The sequence below is a fragment of the Pseudonaja textilis genome, chromosome 1, assembly GCF_049901715.1.
Source record: "Pseudonaja textilis isolate UNSWEBS1 chromosome 1, rPseTex1.2, whole genome shotgun sequence".
Taxonomy (NCBI): Eukaryota; Metazoa; Chordata; class Lepidosauria; order Squamata; family Elapidae; genus Pseudonaja; species Pseudonaja textilis.
Window position 1 is genome coordinate 320,483,528 of NC_141990.1, and position 19,784 is coordinate 320,503,311.

At 48.2% G+C, this 19,784-nt stretch overlaps 2 protein-coding genes and 1 long non-coding RNA gene across 5 annotated transcripts in view; 2 read left to right on the forward strand and 1 right to left on the reverse strand.

Annotated features, from left to right (window-relative positions):
* LOC148128374 (uncharacterized) overlaps nt 1–10,462 on the forward strand; it is a 452,998-nt gene extending 442,536 nt beyond the window's left edge. Inside the window, exon 2 of the long non-coding RNA XR_015741289.1 lies at nt 8,132–10,462. This is a non-coding gene — a long non-coding RNA (uncharacterized LOC148128374). The remainder of the gene's footprint in view (nt 1–8,131) is intronic.
* On the forward strand, nt 3,111–6,865 carry FEM1A (fem-1 homolog A). The gene has a single exon (XM_026720364.2). The coding sequence runs from the start codon at nt 3,215–3,217 to the stop codon at nt 5,165–5,167; it is 1,953 nt and encodes a 650-aa protein (XP_026576149.1). The 5' UTR covers nt 3,111–3,214; the 3' UTR covers nt 5,168–6,865.
* TICAM1 (TIR domain containing adaptor molecule 1) lies at nt 9,743–19,343 on the reverse strand. Of its 3 annotated transcripts, none has more exons than XM_026720353.2 (2): nt 19,260–19,343; nt 9,743–13,237 (listed from the first exon to the last, which is right to left on the reverse strand). In XM_026720353.2, exon 2 carries the CDS (start codon nt 13,084–13,086, stop codon nt 10,984–10,986), a length of 2,103 nt encoding a protein of 700 aa, XP_026576138.1. In that variant the 5' UTR covers nt 13,087–13,237; nt 19,260–19,343; the 3' UTR covers nt 9,743–10,983. The 3 variants fall into 3 exon arrangements, with proteins under 3 accessions (XP_026576138.1, XP_087778759.1, XP_087778758.1); XM_087922633.1 differs by lacking the exon at nt 19,260–19,343 and adding an exon at nt 19,114–19,218; XM_087922632.1 differs by lacking the exon at nt 19,260–19,343 and adding an exon at nt 18,122–18,409.
* Between the last annotated feature and the right edge of the window lie 441 nt (nt 19,344–19,784).

The following is a 19,784-nucleotide window of genomic DNA, read 5'->3' on the forward strand; positions in this document are numbered from 1 at the left end:
GATGGGTGGACTTCAACTCCCAGAATTCCCCAACCAGCATGCTTTAAGATGGGTGGACTTCAACTCCCAGAATTCCCCAGCCAGCATGCTTAAAGATAGGTGGACTTCAACTCCCAGAATTCCCCAGCCAGCATGCATTAAGATGGGTGGACTTCAACTCCCAGAATTCCCCAGCCAGCATGCTTAAAGATGGGTGGACTTCAACTCCCAGAATTCCCCAGCCAGCATGCTTTAAGATGGGTGGACTTCAACTCCCAGAATTTCCCAGCCAGCATGCATTAAGATGGGTGGATTTCAACTCCCAGAATTCCCCAGCCAGCGTGCATTAAGATGGGTGGACTTCAACTCCCAGAATTCCCCAGCCAGCAGGCTTTAAGATGGGTGGACTTCAACTCCTAGAATGCTGGCTGGGGAATTCTGGGAGTCGAAGTCCACCCATTTTTACGCAAGCTTTCCAAAGGCATATCTGGGAGGGAGGGAAGGCTTCCACAGCCTCACCCCGAAGGCACAAGTGAGGGTACTGAATGGCCTGGAGCGGGTGGGAAGCAGAAAAAGGCCCATGAGTCATCCCAGGAATTAAATGGATGCAGTTCTTATTTATGGACACTTGAGATAAAATAGGACCGCATCTCTCGATGCCATGGCAACATGGCAGGGACCAGTCAACCTTCCTTGCCAGGTTGCTTGCACTGAACCGCCCCCCCCCCCCCATCACATCCCCTTGAAACTCACTTTGGAATCTAGACACCTGCCGCCCCCACCAGGTGTGGCATCCGGGTGCCTCGAATTCCCACACCCATCATGCCCAGCAGTCCTGTGTTCGGGAGGCACACCACCTCCTGCTCCTCGTCCCCGTCTCTGAGTCCCTTTTGATCCGTATGGAGAAAACGGATCTCCTCAATCTCGGTGACTGAGTGGAGAAAAAAGGCAAGCAGAATTCGTGATGTATCTCCCAAATAAAGAGGAAGAATAAACAGACAACATGTGCTGATATAATGTTTTTATTTAAAACACGTGTATGGCCTCCTCCCTAATTGTCAAACACTGGGCAGCTTACAATTGAAAATAAAATAATATGTGTGTATGTATGTATGCGTGCATGCATCTATCTATCTATCTATCTATCTATCTATCTATCTATCTATCTATCTATCTATCTATCTATCTATACATTGAAGGACATTGTGTGTGTGTGTGTGTGTGTGTGTGTGTGTGTGTGTGTATGCAGGTCTTGGCTTCCTATGTAAGATTGATTTTATATATACTTAGATCGGACCAAAGGCGGCGTAGTTCTAAGTTTTCTAGGTCTAGAATTTCGAGTCTGGTGGCATAAGATATTCTGCAACGAGTAGAGGAGTGGAGAACTCTTCTTGTGGAAATATTTCTGGACTTTCTCAACTGTGTTGATATCAGATACGTAATGTGGGTTCCAGACTGATGAGCTGTATTCAAGTATTGGTCTAGCAAATGTTTTGTATGCTCTAGTTATTAGTGTAATATTACCAGAGAAAAAGCTACGTAAGATAAGGTTAACAACTCTTAACGCCTTTTTGGCTATGTACTTACAGTGGATTCTAGCACTTAGGTCATTAGAGATGAGTATTCCAAGGTCCTTGACAGAGTTTGGATAATCAACAAGGTCTTGACTATTCAGCCTGTATTTTATTTTCGATATTTTTTTGCCAATATGTAGGACAGAGCATTTATTTGTTGAGATTTGAAGTTGCCATTTGGTTGACCATTCTGACATATAGTCAAGGTCTTTTTGAAGGGTAGCGGTATTGTCTGTGGTGTTGAATAGCTTTACATTATCAGCGAAGAGAACACAGTTGCTCTTGATATGATCATAGAGATCATTTATGTAGAGTATGAAGAGAGTTGGTCCTAAAACACTGCCTTGGGGGACACCACTGTTGACAGGTACAGAATCTGATAGGACGCTCCCAATTTTGACCATTTGTTGTCTGTATGACAGGAATACTTCTGTCCAGTTATGCAGGTGTCCAGAGATACCATAACATTTTAGTTTTAGGTGTAGTTTGTGGTGTACCACTGAAGGTAGCTCTGGGACATTGCAACCATCATAAACACATTGGTAGTTGCCAAGTAACTGAATGTTGATTGTGGGACCATTGGTGATTCTGCAATGGTATTAAGTGTGAAAACAGTCATGTCATATTTTTCAGTGCTATTCAACAAGTTCAACAAGTCATTAAACAAACGTGTAATTGAGGACTTGTAAATATTCCAACCGATATTCAGTCTTGGTTAGTTTCTAGAAGCCGAGCAAACCTAAGCTGTAAATATTGGGATGGCCACTAGAGGGCAGAGAAAGGTTGGATGTGTTTCTGCTGCCCTCTAGTGGCCAGCCAGGTAATTTCAAACAATGGCCAGTAGATCTATTTTCACTTGTGCCGCTCCAAAAATCTTATTTTGGGCAGATAATTCACATGTACAGTATTATTGCATGGTCTGTAATCATTAAGTCACTAATCTGGAGCTGGCACGTATTTTTAAAAATTAGAAATGTTCATCTGTGAGTCAGGCTTTTATAGTGGTTTCAGATTTAAATTTGGGGCAGCCGTATGTATGTATGTATGTATGTATGTATGTATGTATGTATGTATGTATGTATATGTATTATGTATATGTATATATATATAATTAGAAAGTAAGTGCATCCCTGACCAGGAGACTAAAATAAACAAACTCCATTTCCCATAAGCCACCTCACCTACTCCAAGGCGCTCTCTCTCTCTCTCTCTCTCTCTCTGTGTGTCCACCGCTCTTTCCCACAAGCCTCTGTTTCCTTAACCCCTTTCTGGGAAACGGAATCTCCTTGCTAGGGAGGAAACCCAGCCGCGACTAGGCAAAGCCCTCGCTTCTTGAAACTACCCTTCCCGAAAGCCCTCACGGCAACCCTCTCCCCAGCCTCCCTTTATCCTTCCCTGGCGCGCCCGCGCCGCCTCCCTTTCCCTGAGCTTCTTGGGAAATGTAGTGACGAGCGGCCTGCCGGCTTCGAACGTGGGCCGGCTCGTGCGCGCGTCCAGACTACCAATCCCGGCGTGCCTTCGCCCGGCCCGGAAGGCCCGCCATTTTGTTTTCGCCTCAAGAGGGCTCAAGATGGCGGCGGCGGCGGCTACGGCGCCGGTAGTTGAGGCGACGAACGGCCTGTCAGAGCGGAGGCCTTGGTAGTCGCGGCGTCACCGCCGTCATGGACCTCCGCCTGGCCGTGTACAACGCGGCTCGGGAGGGGAAGCTGAAGCTGCTGCAGAAGCTGCTGGGCGGCCGCGGCCTGGAGGAGCGTCAGCGTCTGGCGGCGGGCCCGGGCGGCGCGGAAGGCCCGCCGTTGCTGATCGCTTCCCGCCACGGTCACCGCGAGGTGGTGGAGTACCTGGTGGACCACTGCGGCGCGCGGGTGGGCACGGGCGGGTCGGTGCGCTTCGACGGGGAGACTATCGAAGGGGCTCCGCCGTTGTGGGCCGCCGCCGCCGCCGGGCACCTGCCGGTGGTGAGGAGCCTGCTGGAGCGCGGCGCCTGCGTCAACCAGACCACGCTGACCAACTCGACGCCGCTGCGGGCGGCCTGCTTCGACGGGCACCTGGCCGTGGTGCGCTACCTGGTGGGGGAGTGCGGGGCCGACCTCGAGGTGGCCAACAGGCACGGCCACACCTGCCTGATGATCGCCTGCTACAAGGGCCACACCGACATCGCCCGCTACCTGCTGGAGCGGGGTGCCGAGGTCAACCGCCGCAGCCTGAAGGGCAACACGGCCCTGCACGACTGTGCCGAGTCCGGCAGCCTGGAGATCCTTCGCCTGCTGTTGGCTGGCCAGGCACGGATGGAGCGGGATGGCTACGGCATGACCCCGCTGCTGGCCGCCAGCGTCACCGGGCACGCCAACATCGTGGAGTTCCTCATCCGGGGTGCGCTTGAAGCACCCCCAAACCAGGACGCCGAGGAAGAGGAGAAGGAGGATCAGGAAGAAGAGGAGGAGGAGGAGAATGAGACCGGTGGATCCCACATCTACTGCACCCGAGAGGCTGCGGTGGAGGCGTTGGAGCTGCTGGGTGCCACCATGGTGGACAAGAAGCGCGACCTGCTAGGCGCCATGAAGCACTGGTGCCGGGCGATGGAGCTGCGTCTCCAAGGAGGCGAGGCCCTCTCTAAGGCGGAGCCTCGGCGGCGGGTGCTGGCTTATGACTACGCCCAAGAAGTGAGCAGCATGGAGGAGCTGGAATCGCTCATCACAGATCCGGATGAGATGAGGATGCAGGCTTTGTTGATCCGAGAGCGTATCCTGGGACCGTCTCACCCGGATACCTCGTATTATATCCGCTACCGGGGGGCCGTTTACGCCGATTCCGGCAACTTTGAGCGGTGCATTAACCTGTGGAAGTACGCCTTGGACATGCAGCAGGGCAACCTGGAGCCCTTGAGCCCGATGACGGCCAGCAGCTTCCTCTCCTTTGCCGAGCTCTTCTCGTACGTGCTGCAGGACCGCTCGAAGGGCGCCTTAGGGACTCAGCTGGGTTTCTCTGACCTCATGGTGGTTCTGAGCAAAGGGGTCCGCGAGGTCGAGAGGGCCCTCCAGCATCGGAAGGACCCGGTGGCCGACGCTTCCCAGTTCACCAAAGCCTTGGCCATCATCCTCCACTTGGTCTTTTTGCTGGAAAAAGTGGAGTGCGTTCCCGAGCAGGAGCACCAGAAGCGCCAAACCATCTACCGCTTGCTGAAGTGTCACCCGCGAGGCAAGAACGGCTTCACCCCATTGCACATGGCGGCGGATAGGGACACCACCACGGTGGGCCGCTACCCCGTGGGGAAATTCCCCTCGCTCCACGTGGTGAACCTCCTGCTAGAGTGCGGGGCTGACCCGGACAGCCGGGATTATGACAACAACACCCCGCTTCACGTGGCTGCCCGGAACAATTGCCCCCTCATCATGACCGCCCTAATGGAGGCAGGAGCTCACATGGATGCCACCAACGCTTTCAAACAGACAGCCTACGAGCTCCTGGACGAGAAGCAGCTCACCAAAGCCATGATGCAGCCTTTTAATTATATCACCTTACAGTGCCTTGCGGCCCGAGCGCTGGATAAACACAAGATCCCTTATAAGGGTTTTATCCCTGAAGAGTTGGAAGCCTTCATTGAGCTGCATTAGCCAAGAAGGACTCTCTACGCTCTACCGGTCTCTTCCTAAACCCGCTGGGACTGGCAGGGAGGGGAATTGGATTCGCAGTCTTCCTGGGGTCTGGATTTTAAAAGCTTTGGTTTGCACTTGGCCAGGTTACGTGGTCTCCGTCTTTCTTCTGTCCAGCCCCTGACATGGAGAAGGCGTCTTTTGCCCAAACGCACAAGTGGCCTCGCTATCTGGGATCTTCTTAGGTAGATGACGGGCTCTACTGCGGTGTTGCTCAACTTTGGCCACTTTAAGATAGGTGGACTTCAACTCCCAGAATTCCCCAGCCAGCCATGCTGGCTGGGAATTCTGGGGTTGAAGTCCACTCTTCTTAAAGTGGCCAAGGTTGAGAGACACTGCCTTACTCCTCTATGGATCTGTCCCTAATCTGTCTTTGAAAGTCCCCTCATATTTTTTTCTCCCTGGCCTTCCAAAGCCAAGGAGTTGAATTTAGCCCCCTTCTCACTTTACATTAATTTAGTCCCCTTTTGGGACACTGCCCCCCAAATTGGCAAGATTCAGCTTTCTGGACCTTTTCTAGGGCCCCCAAGAAAACCTCCAGGGCTGAGCCATTGCTCCAAAGTTCCTCCACTCTTTTTTTTTTCAGCCTTCCCCATTTTTTCCTGTGAGAAGTAGGGGAAATAAGGGGCTGGCGGATCTGATTGGGTGACCGGCTCAACAGGGGCCACGTGCAAGATAGATGGATGTTTTGCATGGCCTGCTTTCAGCTTGCATGTTGGTTGAGCTTTTTAAGTTCTTCCATTTTGCACCCTTCCTTTTGGAAGACTTAAGAATGGATTGAGGCAAAGCCACCAAGTCTTAACAATGTTCTTTTGTTCAGCTCAGCCTTGGAACTTAAAGCTCTTCATTTTGAACAGCAGGCTATTTGCTTCTCTGCATGGTTGACCCAAGCTGGGTGCAGTGAGGTTTAGTTTCTCAGTTCTTGCTTGGACCATCTCTTAACATCGGCTGAGATTTTTTGATGGCTGTTTTCAAAGCTGGTGGTAATAATTGTATCTTTATTTGGCTGCTGGTTTTTCTTGTCAGCGGAGTGAGCCCTGCACTGTAGGCAGACCAGGCGGTAAAAGGTTCCCCAGATTGTGAAATTTAATCAAGCCATTTATTTTTCCCCGCTCCAGAAAAGAGAAACAGGGTATGGGTTTTTGACCCAATCACTGGCAAAAACTGTTCATTTACGTCAGAGGTCTCCATGCTTGACCACTTTAAGACTGGTGGACTTCAACTCCCAGAATTCCTTAACCAGCCTGCTGACTAAGGAATTCTGGGAGTTGGAAATCCATAAGTCTTAAAGTGGCCAGTTTTTTAGACCCCTGATTTACGTCCTTTCAGCTAGGATGGCCCCATTTTTCTGGAAGAGCTTAGGGAACAGGAGGCGATTGGGCAATATTGTCCAAAATTATCTCTCTGCGGCCTCTGTAAAGGTTAAGGAGCAAATGCTTTTTAAAGTCTCCCAGAAACCAAAGAAAACCTATATACTGAAAACCTTTTTTGCACTGTGGGCCTGTCTAGGTATACTTCCCATTAAAAACCATGCCTAGTAACCCACCAAATTGAGCAGAGGCGAGTGAAGTGCTTACATGTGGCACCCCAGTTTCTTCACACGTCCCCGCCTTCCTTAACTCTTCAGAGCAGGTGGGCATCAAATACCAGAGATTTATTCACATCTGCAAAAAGTGGGTTGTAACCCGAACTCTTAGTATTAGTCGCTTCACCACCACCCACCCCTTTGGCTTGGTTATCAAGCGATGTTTTTTTTTTTTTTTAATAATGTAAAGGGCAGAAATGGACGTTGAAGGGTAGATTGAATACCTCACACACACACACAGCGCCTTACTCAGCCGTGCTGAGTTGATTCTTGGTGTGTCCTGTAAATTCTGTTCTATGCAGGCGGTGCAGATGGGATTGAGGCTGCATCAGGCAAGAGGAAAATGGTGGCTAGTTGGGCAGTGTGTGCATGGACAGAGAAAAATGACTTGAAGGGATTGGGGGAACGGGTGTTTGAATCTCGAAGGACCTTTCTTAGGTCTTTTCTCTCAGGGTCTACCTCACTTATCAACAGTGTTAATGGACGATGTTTGGAGCGGTTGTAAGGTGGCCGTGGCTGTTGATAGTTGGATCATCTTAAGTTCATAGCAGCGGGACAGGTGAGGGTCAGAGTAGGCTGAAGTAAAGGAGGCCCAGTAGAGTGCTGTCATCATACTCTGTGCTTGCTTGTGTCCAGATAGACTTTTTTTTTCAGATCAGAGAAACCCATCCTGCAAATCTGGGACGGTTTAGAAGCCCCCAGAAACTTTTAAGCGGGGTGGACTTCGGCATGGCTTGGCTGAGGAATTCTGGGAGTTAGTCCACCCTTCTTAAAAGTTCCTGAACTTAAGGAAACACTGCTTCGGGGGTCTTCCTTCAGAAAGACTTGGTTAAACGGCCTAACCAGCCTCACAAAAGAGAGAAATAAAAAAATCGATCAGACCAAAAAGTTTCAGAATGTAGATTCCCAGTTGCTTTGTTTCTCTCATGGACGTCAAGGGAGCAAACGCCCTCCCTGAAGGCTTTGGATTCCTGGTTTGGGCAGGGTGGAGCAGCCAACGGCCTGTATTTGGTGTTTGGATGTGGATGTGTTTGGAAGCTAGGAGGTGATTTTGGAGAATCATTTCTGCATCTTCGCCCAGCGCAGGGATAACAAGAAGCAGAGGTCTTAAATCGCCTTGCCTGGTTTTTTTCAGCCTCTGCGGCTTTAAGATGCTTGGACTTCAACTCACAGAATTTCCCAGCCAGCACAGCATGGGAATTCTGGGAGTTGAAGTCTAATCATAAAGCTGTAGAGCAGGGGTCTCCAACCTTGGCAGCGTTAAGGCTTGTGGACTACAACTCCCAGAGTTCCTCAGCCAGCTTTGGGAGTTGTAGTCCACAAGCCTTAACGTTGCCAAGGTTGGAGACCCCTGCTGTAGAGGTTGAGAAATTGCTAGTTTAGGGGCTCAAGAGAACTACAGAAACCTCAGGGTATTTTATTTATTTTTTTCCCTCCATGGATTTTGCAGCTTTGCATTTTTGCAGTGTTAAAAGCAAACAGGTTACCATTTTCTTTTCTTTTTTTTTTTGGTTTTGTTGCAAAGAATGGGGTTGATTTGGCAATTGTGGCAGAGAAAAAAAATGCACAGGCAGCGTATGCTCCCCTTGAGAGCCGACCTTCCTAACTTGAAAATAAATAAAGTTATACAGACAGTGAAAATCAAGAAGAAAATGTCATGCTGCTAAAAAAATACACAATTGTGTCTCTGACTCTTCTTGGTAGTTTTCATATGGGCGTGTGGCTAGTAGTGTTTGTTTTAATATACAGGTAGTCCTCAATTTATGATTGTTTTGAGTTTGGAACTACGGTCGTAAGTCATGTCGGTTGTTCAGTGGGTCACTGCATGATGTCACCGGATTTCCCAGCCTCTTTTGTGTGGGTTGTTAAAGGAATGCAACAGTCGTAAAGCAAACAGGGCAGTCGTTAAGCAAATCCATTGTTCACACTGTTTTAGCTGGAGCCAATGGTTTTCACCCCAAAATTTCGCAAATTGTAGTTGCGTGGCTGCCAGCTAGTTCCCAAACACCCAAAATGTGATCGTCTGATTATGGGAGGGGCCGTTGGAATTTCAAATCTGGGTTGTAACTACCAGCAGTCATAAGTCGAGGACTACCTCTATATATGGTGACATGTTTGAGCCTGGGTGAAGATACCTGCGTTTCTTCAAAGTTTGGCATTTGTGAAAAAAAACGAGTTAAAAATGGAAGAACCTTGTAGTAGGATCAAATTCTACGGACTACCTCACGTAATCCATTGATGAGGTTACCTAGTTTGGTAATGAAAACAACCCAGTTCAGAGCACCAAGACCCCACGCTCACTTCTGGCACTGATGATGTTACCTAGCTGGGTCATGAAACACACGCAAGGAAAACGGCCCAGCTCAGAGAGCACCGAGGAATCCACAGCGAAATTCTCCCCATAGCAGAATTTGAGTTTCTGCTGAGCACCTGGTAGCTCAGGGTAGACCAGACCCTGCCTAAATCAGGTGCTTATTCTGTTTACCAGGCAGAGCAAATTCAATGTGATCTGCTCCTTAAATTTAACTTTGCATGGAAAAGAACGAGTCCCTCCTCGTTCCTGGTATTATTTACTACTGTTAAAAAGTTTTTGACCAGGGGCGTCCAACCTGGGCAACTTTTAAGACTTGTGGACTTCAACTCCCAGCATTCCCCAGCCAGCAGCTAATCTTTAGACGTTACACTGAATATAAGATATCTAGTAGGTGTAGTCATCTGCCGGCGGTGGCAGAAAAGGCAAGGTGGCCGCTGTGGCCTTGTAGTCTAAGCCCCACGTTTTTATACATGCCTGAAGACCCAATTCGGAAGACATTAAGAAGCGAGGAAAGACGACCCACGCTCAAGTCTCTCCCCAGCCCCAGAGCTCTTTCCCAAAGAAGGACCCCTATTTCCTCGCAGTGCCCAAAGAAATAATTAATTCCCTAATTTTGGATGATAAATAAATACACAACTTTGCCCCTGAGTAGATGTATTTAAGGAGAAAGTACTGGATGATCTCTTTTTCCAGAAACTGGATCTGTCCTTTTTCTTTATATCCTTAGATCTGATGAAATGCAGCGAGGAGGGAGGAATTGTGGAGGGAGGAATTCTCTGTCCATCTCTATCCTTTTTTGTCTCTCCTCTCTTTCTCCATCTTCTGTCAGTCTCTCCTCCCTCTCTCTCCACTCTGTCGGTCTCACTCCTCTCTTCTCCCTCTCTCCCCCCACCTGAGCAACTTTTAAGATGTGTGGATTTCAACTTCCAGAATTCCCCAGCCAGCCATGCTGGCTGGGGAATTCTGGGAGTTGAAGTCCACATATCTTCCCTATCCTGATTGTTAGAATCCAGCATTGCCTGGAATTTTAAAAAGCTCTCCATTTCCACGCCCTGTCTTAACACCATGGCTTAAAACCTGGTTATATAGAGTAAGCCATGATTCCGTTCAGACACCAAGCCGTAAATAAAATGGCAACGACTTTTCGCCTCTTAAAACAAAATCAAACCAGGCTCCTTATAAATTCCATTTGCAACGCGAACAAAGTCCTTTTCAAAGGCCCACATACATTGCATAGATGTCGCACAGCATAAAGCAATTTGTACACATCCCAGAATTTCCAGCCAACTTAAAAGAAGTTGGTGCCCTCTTTATCTCTCTCCTTTGAGATTCATCCTTTTGAAGTCTTGGCTGGGCCCCCTTTTCTAAAAAGCATTGAAGGATCCCAAAACTCCTGTCTGCCACATTGCAAAAATAAAATGGATATGGGTAGTCTTTGACATAGGACCACAACTGAGCTCAACATTAAGACGGTTGTTCAGTGAGTTTCCCCCCATTTTACGACCTCACCTGTTACAATTATGTGAATCACTTCAATTATTCAGTTAGCAAACATGGTTGTTAATTGAATCTGGCTTCTCCGTTGGCTTTGCTTCTTCAGAAGGTCGCAAATGGGGATCACACAACCTTGGGAACACAACAACCATCCTTGATAGGAGCCAGTGACGTCTGAATTTAGATCACACAACCACGGGCATACCGCAACGGTCGTTAAGCGTGAAAAATGGTCCCTTTTTCCGTTGTAACTTTGTCAATAAAAAGTGGTTGTAAGTCGAGCACTACCCGTAATGCACTTTGTCCTTTGTGAGGCCTTGTTGGGGGATTGCAAAGAGGAGACGGGTCACCCATTAAGCTCCAGGACTTCCTGTCCTGCTCCACTCAAGGTCCCAGTACTTGCTGGTCCCTACCGCTTTGCGAGTCAAAGTGCCCCCCTTCCCTTGACAATGATTTCTGATTAGGAAATATTAAGACGTTTTTCTGCTGTCCCCTTTCATCCATCTCGTTTCCATTCTCCAGGGTGGGGTCCTCCATCTCCACTCCAGGCGGCCTCTCCACAGTCTCATTGGCCGTGCCGACCGCCGCATTGCTTCTTTCCACCTGCATGTGGTTATAATCCCCGATCTGGATCATCTGGGCATTCTGAATGATGAGTTGGGGACCCAGCATTGCGTTTGGAGAGCCCACCGACGACAGGAACGGTTGGGAAAAGGGAGACTGATCAAGCCCCAGTTTCATGAAGGACGTTGCAGGAGGAGGAAACCCTTGAGCCTCATCACCCGCCTGGGCTGGCATCCTTGACATGTCCACTACCGGTGGCCGAACTGAGGACTGAAAGTTGAGGAGAGCGAGTTGTTGTTGTAGCCTCAAGTTTTCTCGTTCCCGTTCTCTCTCCTCCTCTCTTTCCTGGATCTGTCTCAGGAGGTCCCAGGTGGCTTTCTTCTCCCGGATCACCTTTGGAGTGAAGGTCTTCTTCACCCTCTTGTCAAACACGGGAGACGTTTCACACAAGGGCACCAACGAAGCAAGCAAGAGGGGCATTCCCCCCGGCTTTAGAGCGTGTTCCCTGGGCACAAATGGAATCACCGAGTGCCTCTTGCAGCAGCGGGTGAGGGAGTCCATTAAGGCCGTGTCCCGTTGATAGTCACAAAGGCGGCCCGTGAAGTTCTTGGTCAGGAGCACCAGCGTGAAGGCTGAGTTGTCCAGGGAGTTCTGGAAACAGTTGAGTTGGCCACACCCAGGGGTGAGGAAATCTTCGCTGAAGGTGGCCCCATTGGATACCCCCAAGGCCTCCAAGCGTTCCTTCACCCGGCAAGCCACCAGCTCGTCTTCTGCGGCATGCAGGACCACGAAGGTGTAGAACTGTTTTTCATCGTCTGGCGGGCCCACCGACGAGGAAGGTTCCGAGCTACAAGAGGCAAGATCCGAAGTAGAAGACAAAGAAGACACTAGAAGTCCAAAACTCGTGCTTGGTGCTGGAGCAGAGGAACGGGGCGGAGCACTTCCTGCAGAAGGTGGCGCTGAACCTGTCTTCTGCAGAGGCGGGGCCTGAAACGGGCACATCAGGTCTCCTGGTGGCGCTGTTTTTGGGGTTGTTGGGCCCTGTGCAGATGGCGTGGGAGACAGTGTGATTTTGGAGTCAAGCAGTAAACAGGGACCTCTGGAATTTGGCAGGGAAGATTTTCTTGAATTGGTGGAGCAGCCACTGACCAATGCCATGTCTTCTCCTTGGCCGGTTGGTGGTAGAGGCAAGGAACCTCCTGTGCTGGAAAGGCTGTCGGAGATTGTCATTGAACTCTCACTGATCTTAAGGTTGCTGATGTAGGAGATGGGGGTACCCGTAGAACGTAAAGACTGAGGGTTATCAGGAGGAGACGAGCCGTCGATTGACACTGGGCTGCTCCTTCTGGCCGGAGTCAACTCCCATCTACTTGAGGCCAGAGCTCCGGAATTACCCCTGGGCAACTTTGAGATGAACTGCAGTCCACACTTCTCCATAGCTTCATCCAGGAGACCTTTGAGCTGGGCTGGTTCAAGGTGGCTCGCTTTAAAGGCTAGGATAGCTTCTCGGTAGGCCTCGTCTCTGGCCAGGGGTTCGCAGAGCTTCTCGTCAACCAAGAGTGAGTAGATCTCTGCCACGGATTGGGCCACCTTGGCACGGTCCTTCTGGAGTTGCTCCGGGGTCGTCCTGCTTGCTCCAACAGCACTCCAGAGGCTTTGGGAGAGGTGACGGGCCACCACGTCGTCCCTGAAGCTGTCGAGATGCACTCTGGCCTCACCTTCCCTCCCTAAGGACCACAGGATCATGACGTGCAGGAGGTGGCAGCTCTTCCGGTCTTGGTGTGAGCAGCTCAGCTTGTGCCTGTATTGAATCAGCCTCTCTGCTGGGATCCCCTTTAGGATCTGGAGGATCCCTTCGAAGCCTCGATCTGACGGGGAACCCCCTGTCATCCTGGGCAAAGCCGGGTCCAAACTGAAGGGCATGTTACGGATGGGCCAGCAGAGGAAGGCCACGGCTCCCCAAACTTTATCAAAGGTGGGATACCAGGAAGCCAAAATGGATGACGTCCTCTAGGGCAAATATTTGAAATGCTGCGGAATAAGCGGGCGCCGTAATTTTGGCCAAACTTGAAGGCTGGGGGGGGAAAAAAAAGAAGAGAGGGAAAAGAATGAAACTCATCTAGAACAATCTGGGGTGTCACGCTTCTGGCGATTCCCCCAAATAAATCATGATCCTCGAGCCAAACTTCAAAAGAATCCGAGAGATTTCTTAGGAGCAACATGTCGGCATTAACCTAAATGAAGCCAACTCTGGCATACGTAATTTACAGTCACTTGTGACTCTGTTTCCCCCCTGGGTGTATCAACCATCATGTTCTCCAATGAAGGATTTCTGTGGGCAGAAGATCCGGTAGCCTAGCGATAGATAGATAGATAGATAGATAGATAGATAGATAGATAGATAGATAGATAGATAGATAGATTTATTGTCATTGTACTCAGAAACCTGAGAACAACGAAATGAGGTGCTCTTCCACAACACACAACTGAACAACACCAAAAGACATATACAAAAAACAATTTAATAACAATATAATCTTTGCAAGATAAGTGTGGAATGTACTTCTGGTTTTTAAACCGTCGTACTACTGCTTCAGATCCCACCCACCCACCCTGTTTATGGGAACTCAAAAACAGGCATAGGAATGTTTTATAAGTTGACATTGGGAAGCCTGGATAAATGAATGAATGAATAAAAAAATAAACCGATGAATCAATGCATACGTCAATTCAAAAAAACATTCCTATGCCTGTTTTAGTAGTTGCCATGAAAGGGGGAGTGTGAGGAAGGAAATCTGGAAGAGGAGTGCAGTAGTTTGAAAGTGAAAGTACGTTCCAACTCTAAAAGATTGTAACTAAACTACCAGAGCTTTTGCCCACGAATGTATTTAATTGGAGAACGTGAACGATGACGCCCAGCCTATGAACGTGCTCAGTTGGAGAATCTGATTCATGACACATCCAATGGGGAAGAGGGAAACAGGGTCAGAGGGGACTCTAAATGACGTAGGCCAGAGTTGGCTTCATACAGGGCAGGGCCAGTAGGTCGCCTGTAATGAATCCTTTGAAGTTGGTTGAAGTTTGGCTCGAGAATCATGATTGAATTAGGGCGATTGCTGGAATCCTGACAGCATATATATGTACATACATACGTATCTACATACCAACGTAAATAATTCTGCTTCATTGAAGATATTTTAAGCAAGGGGCAGATCTGATACAGGTGTTCCTCGACTTGCAACGGTTTAATGACCAAAGTTATAACGGCGCTGGAAAAAGTGACTTAGGACCGTTCTTCACACATAACGACCGTTGCAGCATCCCCTTGGCCACAGGATCAAAATTCTGGCCCTTGGCCACCGGTTCATACTTATGACCGTTGCTGCGTCCCAAGGTCACGTGGAGCCTTCTGATCAGCCAAGTCAAGTGAGGAGACAAATTCCCTTAACAACCGTGTTCATTAATTACAAGCGATTCATTCAGCAGCTGTGGCAAGAAAGGGCGTAAAATGGGGCAAACCTCACTTGAAAAACCGTCTCACTTATCGATAGAAACGTTGGGCTCAGTTGTGATCATAAATTGAAGATTCCCTGTACTGTAATTGAGTTGAAGGCCGAACATCTTAACATTGCCAAGCTTGTAAAACATTGGAATGTATGTTTCTTAACCGTGGCAAAGTTCCGATGTACAGCCTCCAAATCTGAGAATTCCCAACTATTAATTCCCAACCTTAAAATTGCTAAGATTGAGAAACATGGTTACCTTCTCTCTGACATATATTATCTCAATATATTAAATTTAATGTGTGACAAATTCCTTGTGTGTCTCATCACACTTGGCCAGTAAAGAATTCTGTTCTGCTCTGCTATGTTCTGTTCTACCCTAACCCCATTCCTGTCCTGTTCTGTTCTGTTCTATTTCTATTTTAGTTCTGTTCTACTCTATTCTAGCTCTGTTCTATTCATTCCAATATTCTATTCTGCATTCTATTCTATTATTAAATTCTGTTCTATTATTAAATTCTATTCAATTCTACTCTACTCCTACTCTATCCCATCCCATTCCCCTATTCTGACATGACATGATCTATATTAGAGCACATTATAGGTCCTAGCATAAAACTCCTAATAAAATGGATTCACCTAATGACCTGCCATGTTCACTTAACAACGGATGCCTCTGCATGAAGACCAACCTATTTGCAGGCCGATGGGCCCCCCCAAAAAACAACATCATACAGAATCACGTGAAGATCTGCTTAATGACCGTAACTACCTACAAACCTAATTCCAGGCTCCATTCGGGTTTTATGTCAAGGCTTCCGTCCCGTCCCGTCCTCCCCCCCTCACCTGGGGGAGAAGCCTCTGATCTGGGCCCAAATCAATTCCCCGATCCTGGGACCAGATTCAAACGTGACAGCAAAACTAGCACCGTCATAAGTCTCCATCTTTTCCTAGCCAGCTTCCCAGTTCGGTCCAGTTCGGCCAAACCATTAGCTCCAAGGATCATTTGTGAGCAAACCAGTTCACTCTTAACGATCAACTGCCGGGCCCTCTCACCAGCCCCCGGCTCAATTTTTACATTTATCTCCTGCTTTTCAACCTCAGCTGCTTCGCGCGGTACGGCCGATCGCCACCTGTCAGCTGTTTTTCACAGGGATTGCAGCGGAAGTTTGAGTTGCAAATGTGTGTGTGTGTGTGTGTCCAAAGGACGTGTTTGGTGTGTGCACGCGCGAAACGCGCTCACACCGAACTGTTAGGGAAACGTTTTTTGAAACCTACCACTGCACCTCACCGGCTCCTTTGATGCCGGAAGGAAAATTCTTCAGACAAGACGAGACAAGTTGGGTTCATCCTTTCATCGCTAAGCTTGAAAATTCCCGACCTGGTTTGTCTTGTTTTTAAGGGTTCCGGAAGAATAGAAGACATCGACAAGCCAGGACCTGCTCAAGATCTTGGGTGTGGCCTTCAACCACCTCCAAAAAGCTGCAACCGAGTCATAAACTGCCCCGCACCAGAAGAGGAAAATTAACTACAGGCACAACTGGATAGAAAGTGTAGGTGCCGGCCTATTGGGTTCAGGTGTGTTTCCTTGGGTGACAATACAGAGAATGTAGACATTTCCTGGTGGTCTCCTACCCCCTTTTTTACAGGCAGTCCTCTATTTACAACCATAACCGAGCCCCAAATTTCCCTCGCAACCGAGGCGGTGAACAAGTGAGTTTTGCCCCATTTAATCCGTGACTAAACGAATCGTTGCAGTTTTTTTTAACTTAGTGACACGGTCGCTAAGTGAATCCGGCTTCCCCCATTGAGTTTGCTTGTCAGAAGGTCACAAAGGGGGGGGGGGGTCGTCATGCCTCCGTCGGGAGTCTGGAACAAGAGCCAACAGAGATTTGAGAGGGCGAAATCCAGGCCTCGTGCAATCACAGTCAGGCTACAAAAATTTCAGCAAGGGGTTCTCTGCCCAGTTGCTGGGTGGGTGTGGCCATGGTGGGTGTGGCCTAGTCAGCCTCCTGCACCCTCCTTGGGCTCCGGAGGCTTTCCTCAAGCTTCCAGGAGGGTGAAAACAGCCTCCCCCGCACTCAGGACGCTGTCTGGAAGCTGGAAACGGGCCCAAACTTCCAGAAGGCCCATTTTTTCAGCCTCCCTGAGCCTCTGTGCGCGCCCTGCCCTTCCCCCCCCCATCCAAAACGGGCCGTGTGGGGAGTCTGGGGAGGGGGTGGGGTGGGCGGAGCCAGCCAGGAGCGGGACTCATTTAACAACGGCCGTGCTTCCTTTAACAGACGGGTGAAGAAAAGTCCTACAGTGGGGCTAAACTCACTGAACCGATGTCTCGCTTAGCGACATCCATTCTGGGCTCCGTTGCGGTCGTAAGTCGAGGACTACCCGTAAAACCACTATCTGAGAAAGCTTCCCAAGAAGTAAACTAACTGCAGGAGGTTTGTCCAGGCAGCCTGAAGGACTGGACTGAAAGGAAGAAAAATTGCAAGCCAACAGGACAGACCCAGACTCCGGAGAGTTATTAGGACCGCAGGAAAAAAACAATTACTACCAACCTGCCTTCCATGGAGGATCTGTATACTGCAGGAGTCAAAAAGAGGCCTGTGAAAATATTACAGACCCCTCACATCCCGGACATAAACTGTTTCAACTCCTACACTCAAAACTTGGCTATAGAGCCCTGCACACCAGAACAACTAGACACAAGGACAGTTTTTCCCCCAATGACATCACTCTGCTAAACAAATAATTCCCTCAACACTGTCCAACTATTTACAAAGTTCTGCACTACTATCACTATTACTATTAACCTTCTCATCACTCCTTATCACCCATCCTCTCCCACTTGTGACTGTATGACTGTAATGTTGTCGCTTGTATCCTTATGATTTATATTGAATGTTTCCTAGTATGATTTGATGGCTTATTTGTACCCTATGACTATTATTAAGTGTAATAGTACCCTAATAGTAACCTATGACTATTATTAAGTGTAATAGTACCCTAATAGTACCCTATGACTATCATTAAGTGTTGGACCTGATGATTCCTCGACTCTTGACGAATGTCTCTTTTCTTTTATGTGCACTGAGAGCATTTGCACCAAGACCAATTCTTTGTGCGTCCAATCACACTTGGCCAATAAACTATACTATTACAAGGAAGGAAGGAAGGAAGTGTAAGTAAGTAAATAATAATAATAATAAATAAATAAGCAAGCAAGCAAGCTACTCCCTCCCATGGGCAGCTCAGGGACGGGTCTGCCAGCCATGAGACCCCTCCCCAGCCAAAAAACTTCCAGCCCCCTTTATAATTTTTCCCCCTCCCCCGTTGGAAAACCTGGGATAAAGCGTCCCTCTTCCCAGGCAGCCCCTGGATTGGAAATCTGTCCCCCCGGTGATTTTGCAAGGGGGTGGGCGGGGTCTCTTGCTCAGGGGCTGCCCCGGGAGACTTACCTGGGGCCGCCGCCCCCCCCACCCCTGCCAGGACTGAGCAGGAGGATCTGGTGAGTAGGAGGCGGAAATGTTATCACCCTAAAAGTTACTCGCTCCTCCTCGTCTCTCTCTTCTCTCTCCTTCCTGCCAGCTGGGTGGGTGGGAAGAAAAAAGGGAGCCCAGAGTAGGAAGTGAAGTCTTGCACAGAAGAAGGGCTGGAGGTTTCTGTTTCCTTGAACGGCTTTCGAAAGTGAATTCTTCACACACCCGCGAAGCACACACACCCCTTTGGACAGATGAAAGACACCCGCGGAAACGCACAACCCCTTTAAAAGGCAAATAGGAGAATCTCTCTCTCTCTCTCTCTCTCTCACGCGCGCGCGCACACACACACTTTGGTAGAAACACACGCATACAGACTCTTTGGGAAAATAATGGAAACACACACACACAACCCCTTTATAAGGCAAATAGAATATTTCTCTCTCTCGCACACACACACACATACACCCTTTGGGCAAATCATAGACACGCACAAACACACAACCCCTTTATAAAGCAAATAGAATATTTCTCTCTCTCGCACACACACACACACACACACACACACATATACACCCTTTGGGCAAATCATAGACACGCACAAACACACAACCCCTTTATAAAGCAAATAGAATATTTCTCTCTCTCGCACACACACACACACACACACACACACTTTGGGCAAATAATAGACACGCACAAACACACAACCCCTTTATAAGGCAAATTAAAACTCTCACCCACATGCACTTTGGGCAAATAATAGAAACACACACTCAAACATACAGACCCTTTAGGAAATTAATCACACACAACCCCTTTATAAGGCAAATAGAATATTTTTTTCTCTCTCTCTCTCTCTCTCTCACACACACACACACACACACACACTCTTTGGACAAATAGTAGAAACACACAAACTCATACACACACAAACATAGAGACCCTCTGGAAAAATAATAGAAACTCACACAAACCCACACCCTCTTTGGCCTGTTCGAGCAGGGGGCTGGACTAGAAGACCTCCAGGGTCCCTTCCAGCTCTATTCTGATTTTGATTCTGAAATAGCAGAAATTCATGCACACGTATCCCTTTGGGCAAATAGTAGAAACTCACCCGTTCTGTCAATTCCCAGCAGAAGAGCGGGAAGGAGCGAGGGAGCTGGCAGATTCGGCCACTGAATTTTTAATTCAGGGGAAGGAAGTTTAACAAATAGGGTTGGACTTTGTGCTCAAAACAAGGGTAAATAAAAGGACATGTTGACTTTTGAGTTTGGATCTGTGGGTCGCAATGGAAAGGGCCAGTCCTTTGAGATGAACGTAAAAAGTGGAGGTTGTAACTTTGTTCTGGGTTTTACTACACTGACAAAATATAGGAGAACACTGATTTTATTTCCCCTTTCCTTTACATCCCGGCCTCCCTTCTTTTATCCAACTTTCCTATTGCTTTTATTTTCATTTGTATTTTATATTCAGGCAGGAGAGAAGAAAAAAGAGAGATAAGAAAAGAGAAAGAAAGAAACAGAAAAAGTTCAGAAAGAACAAAAGAATGATCAGAAAGAAAGAAAGAAAGAAAGAAAGAAAGAAAGAAAGAAAGAAAGATATACAGAAATGAAGGAAGGATGCAAAGGAAAGAAAGAAA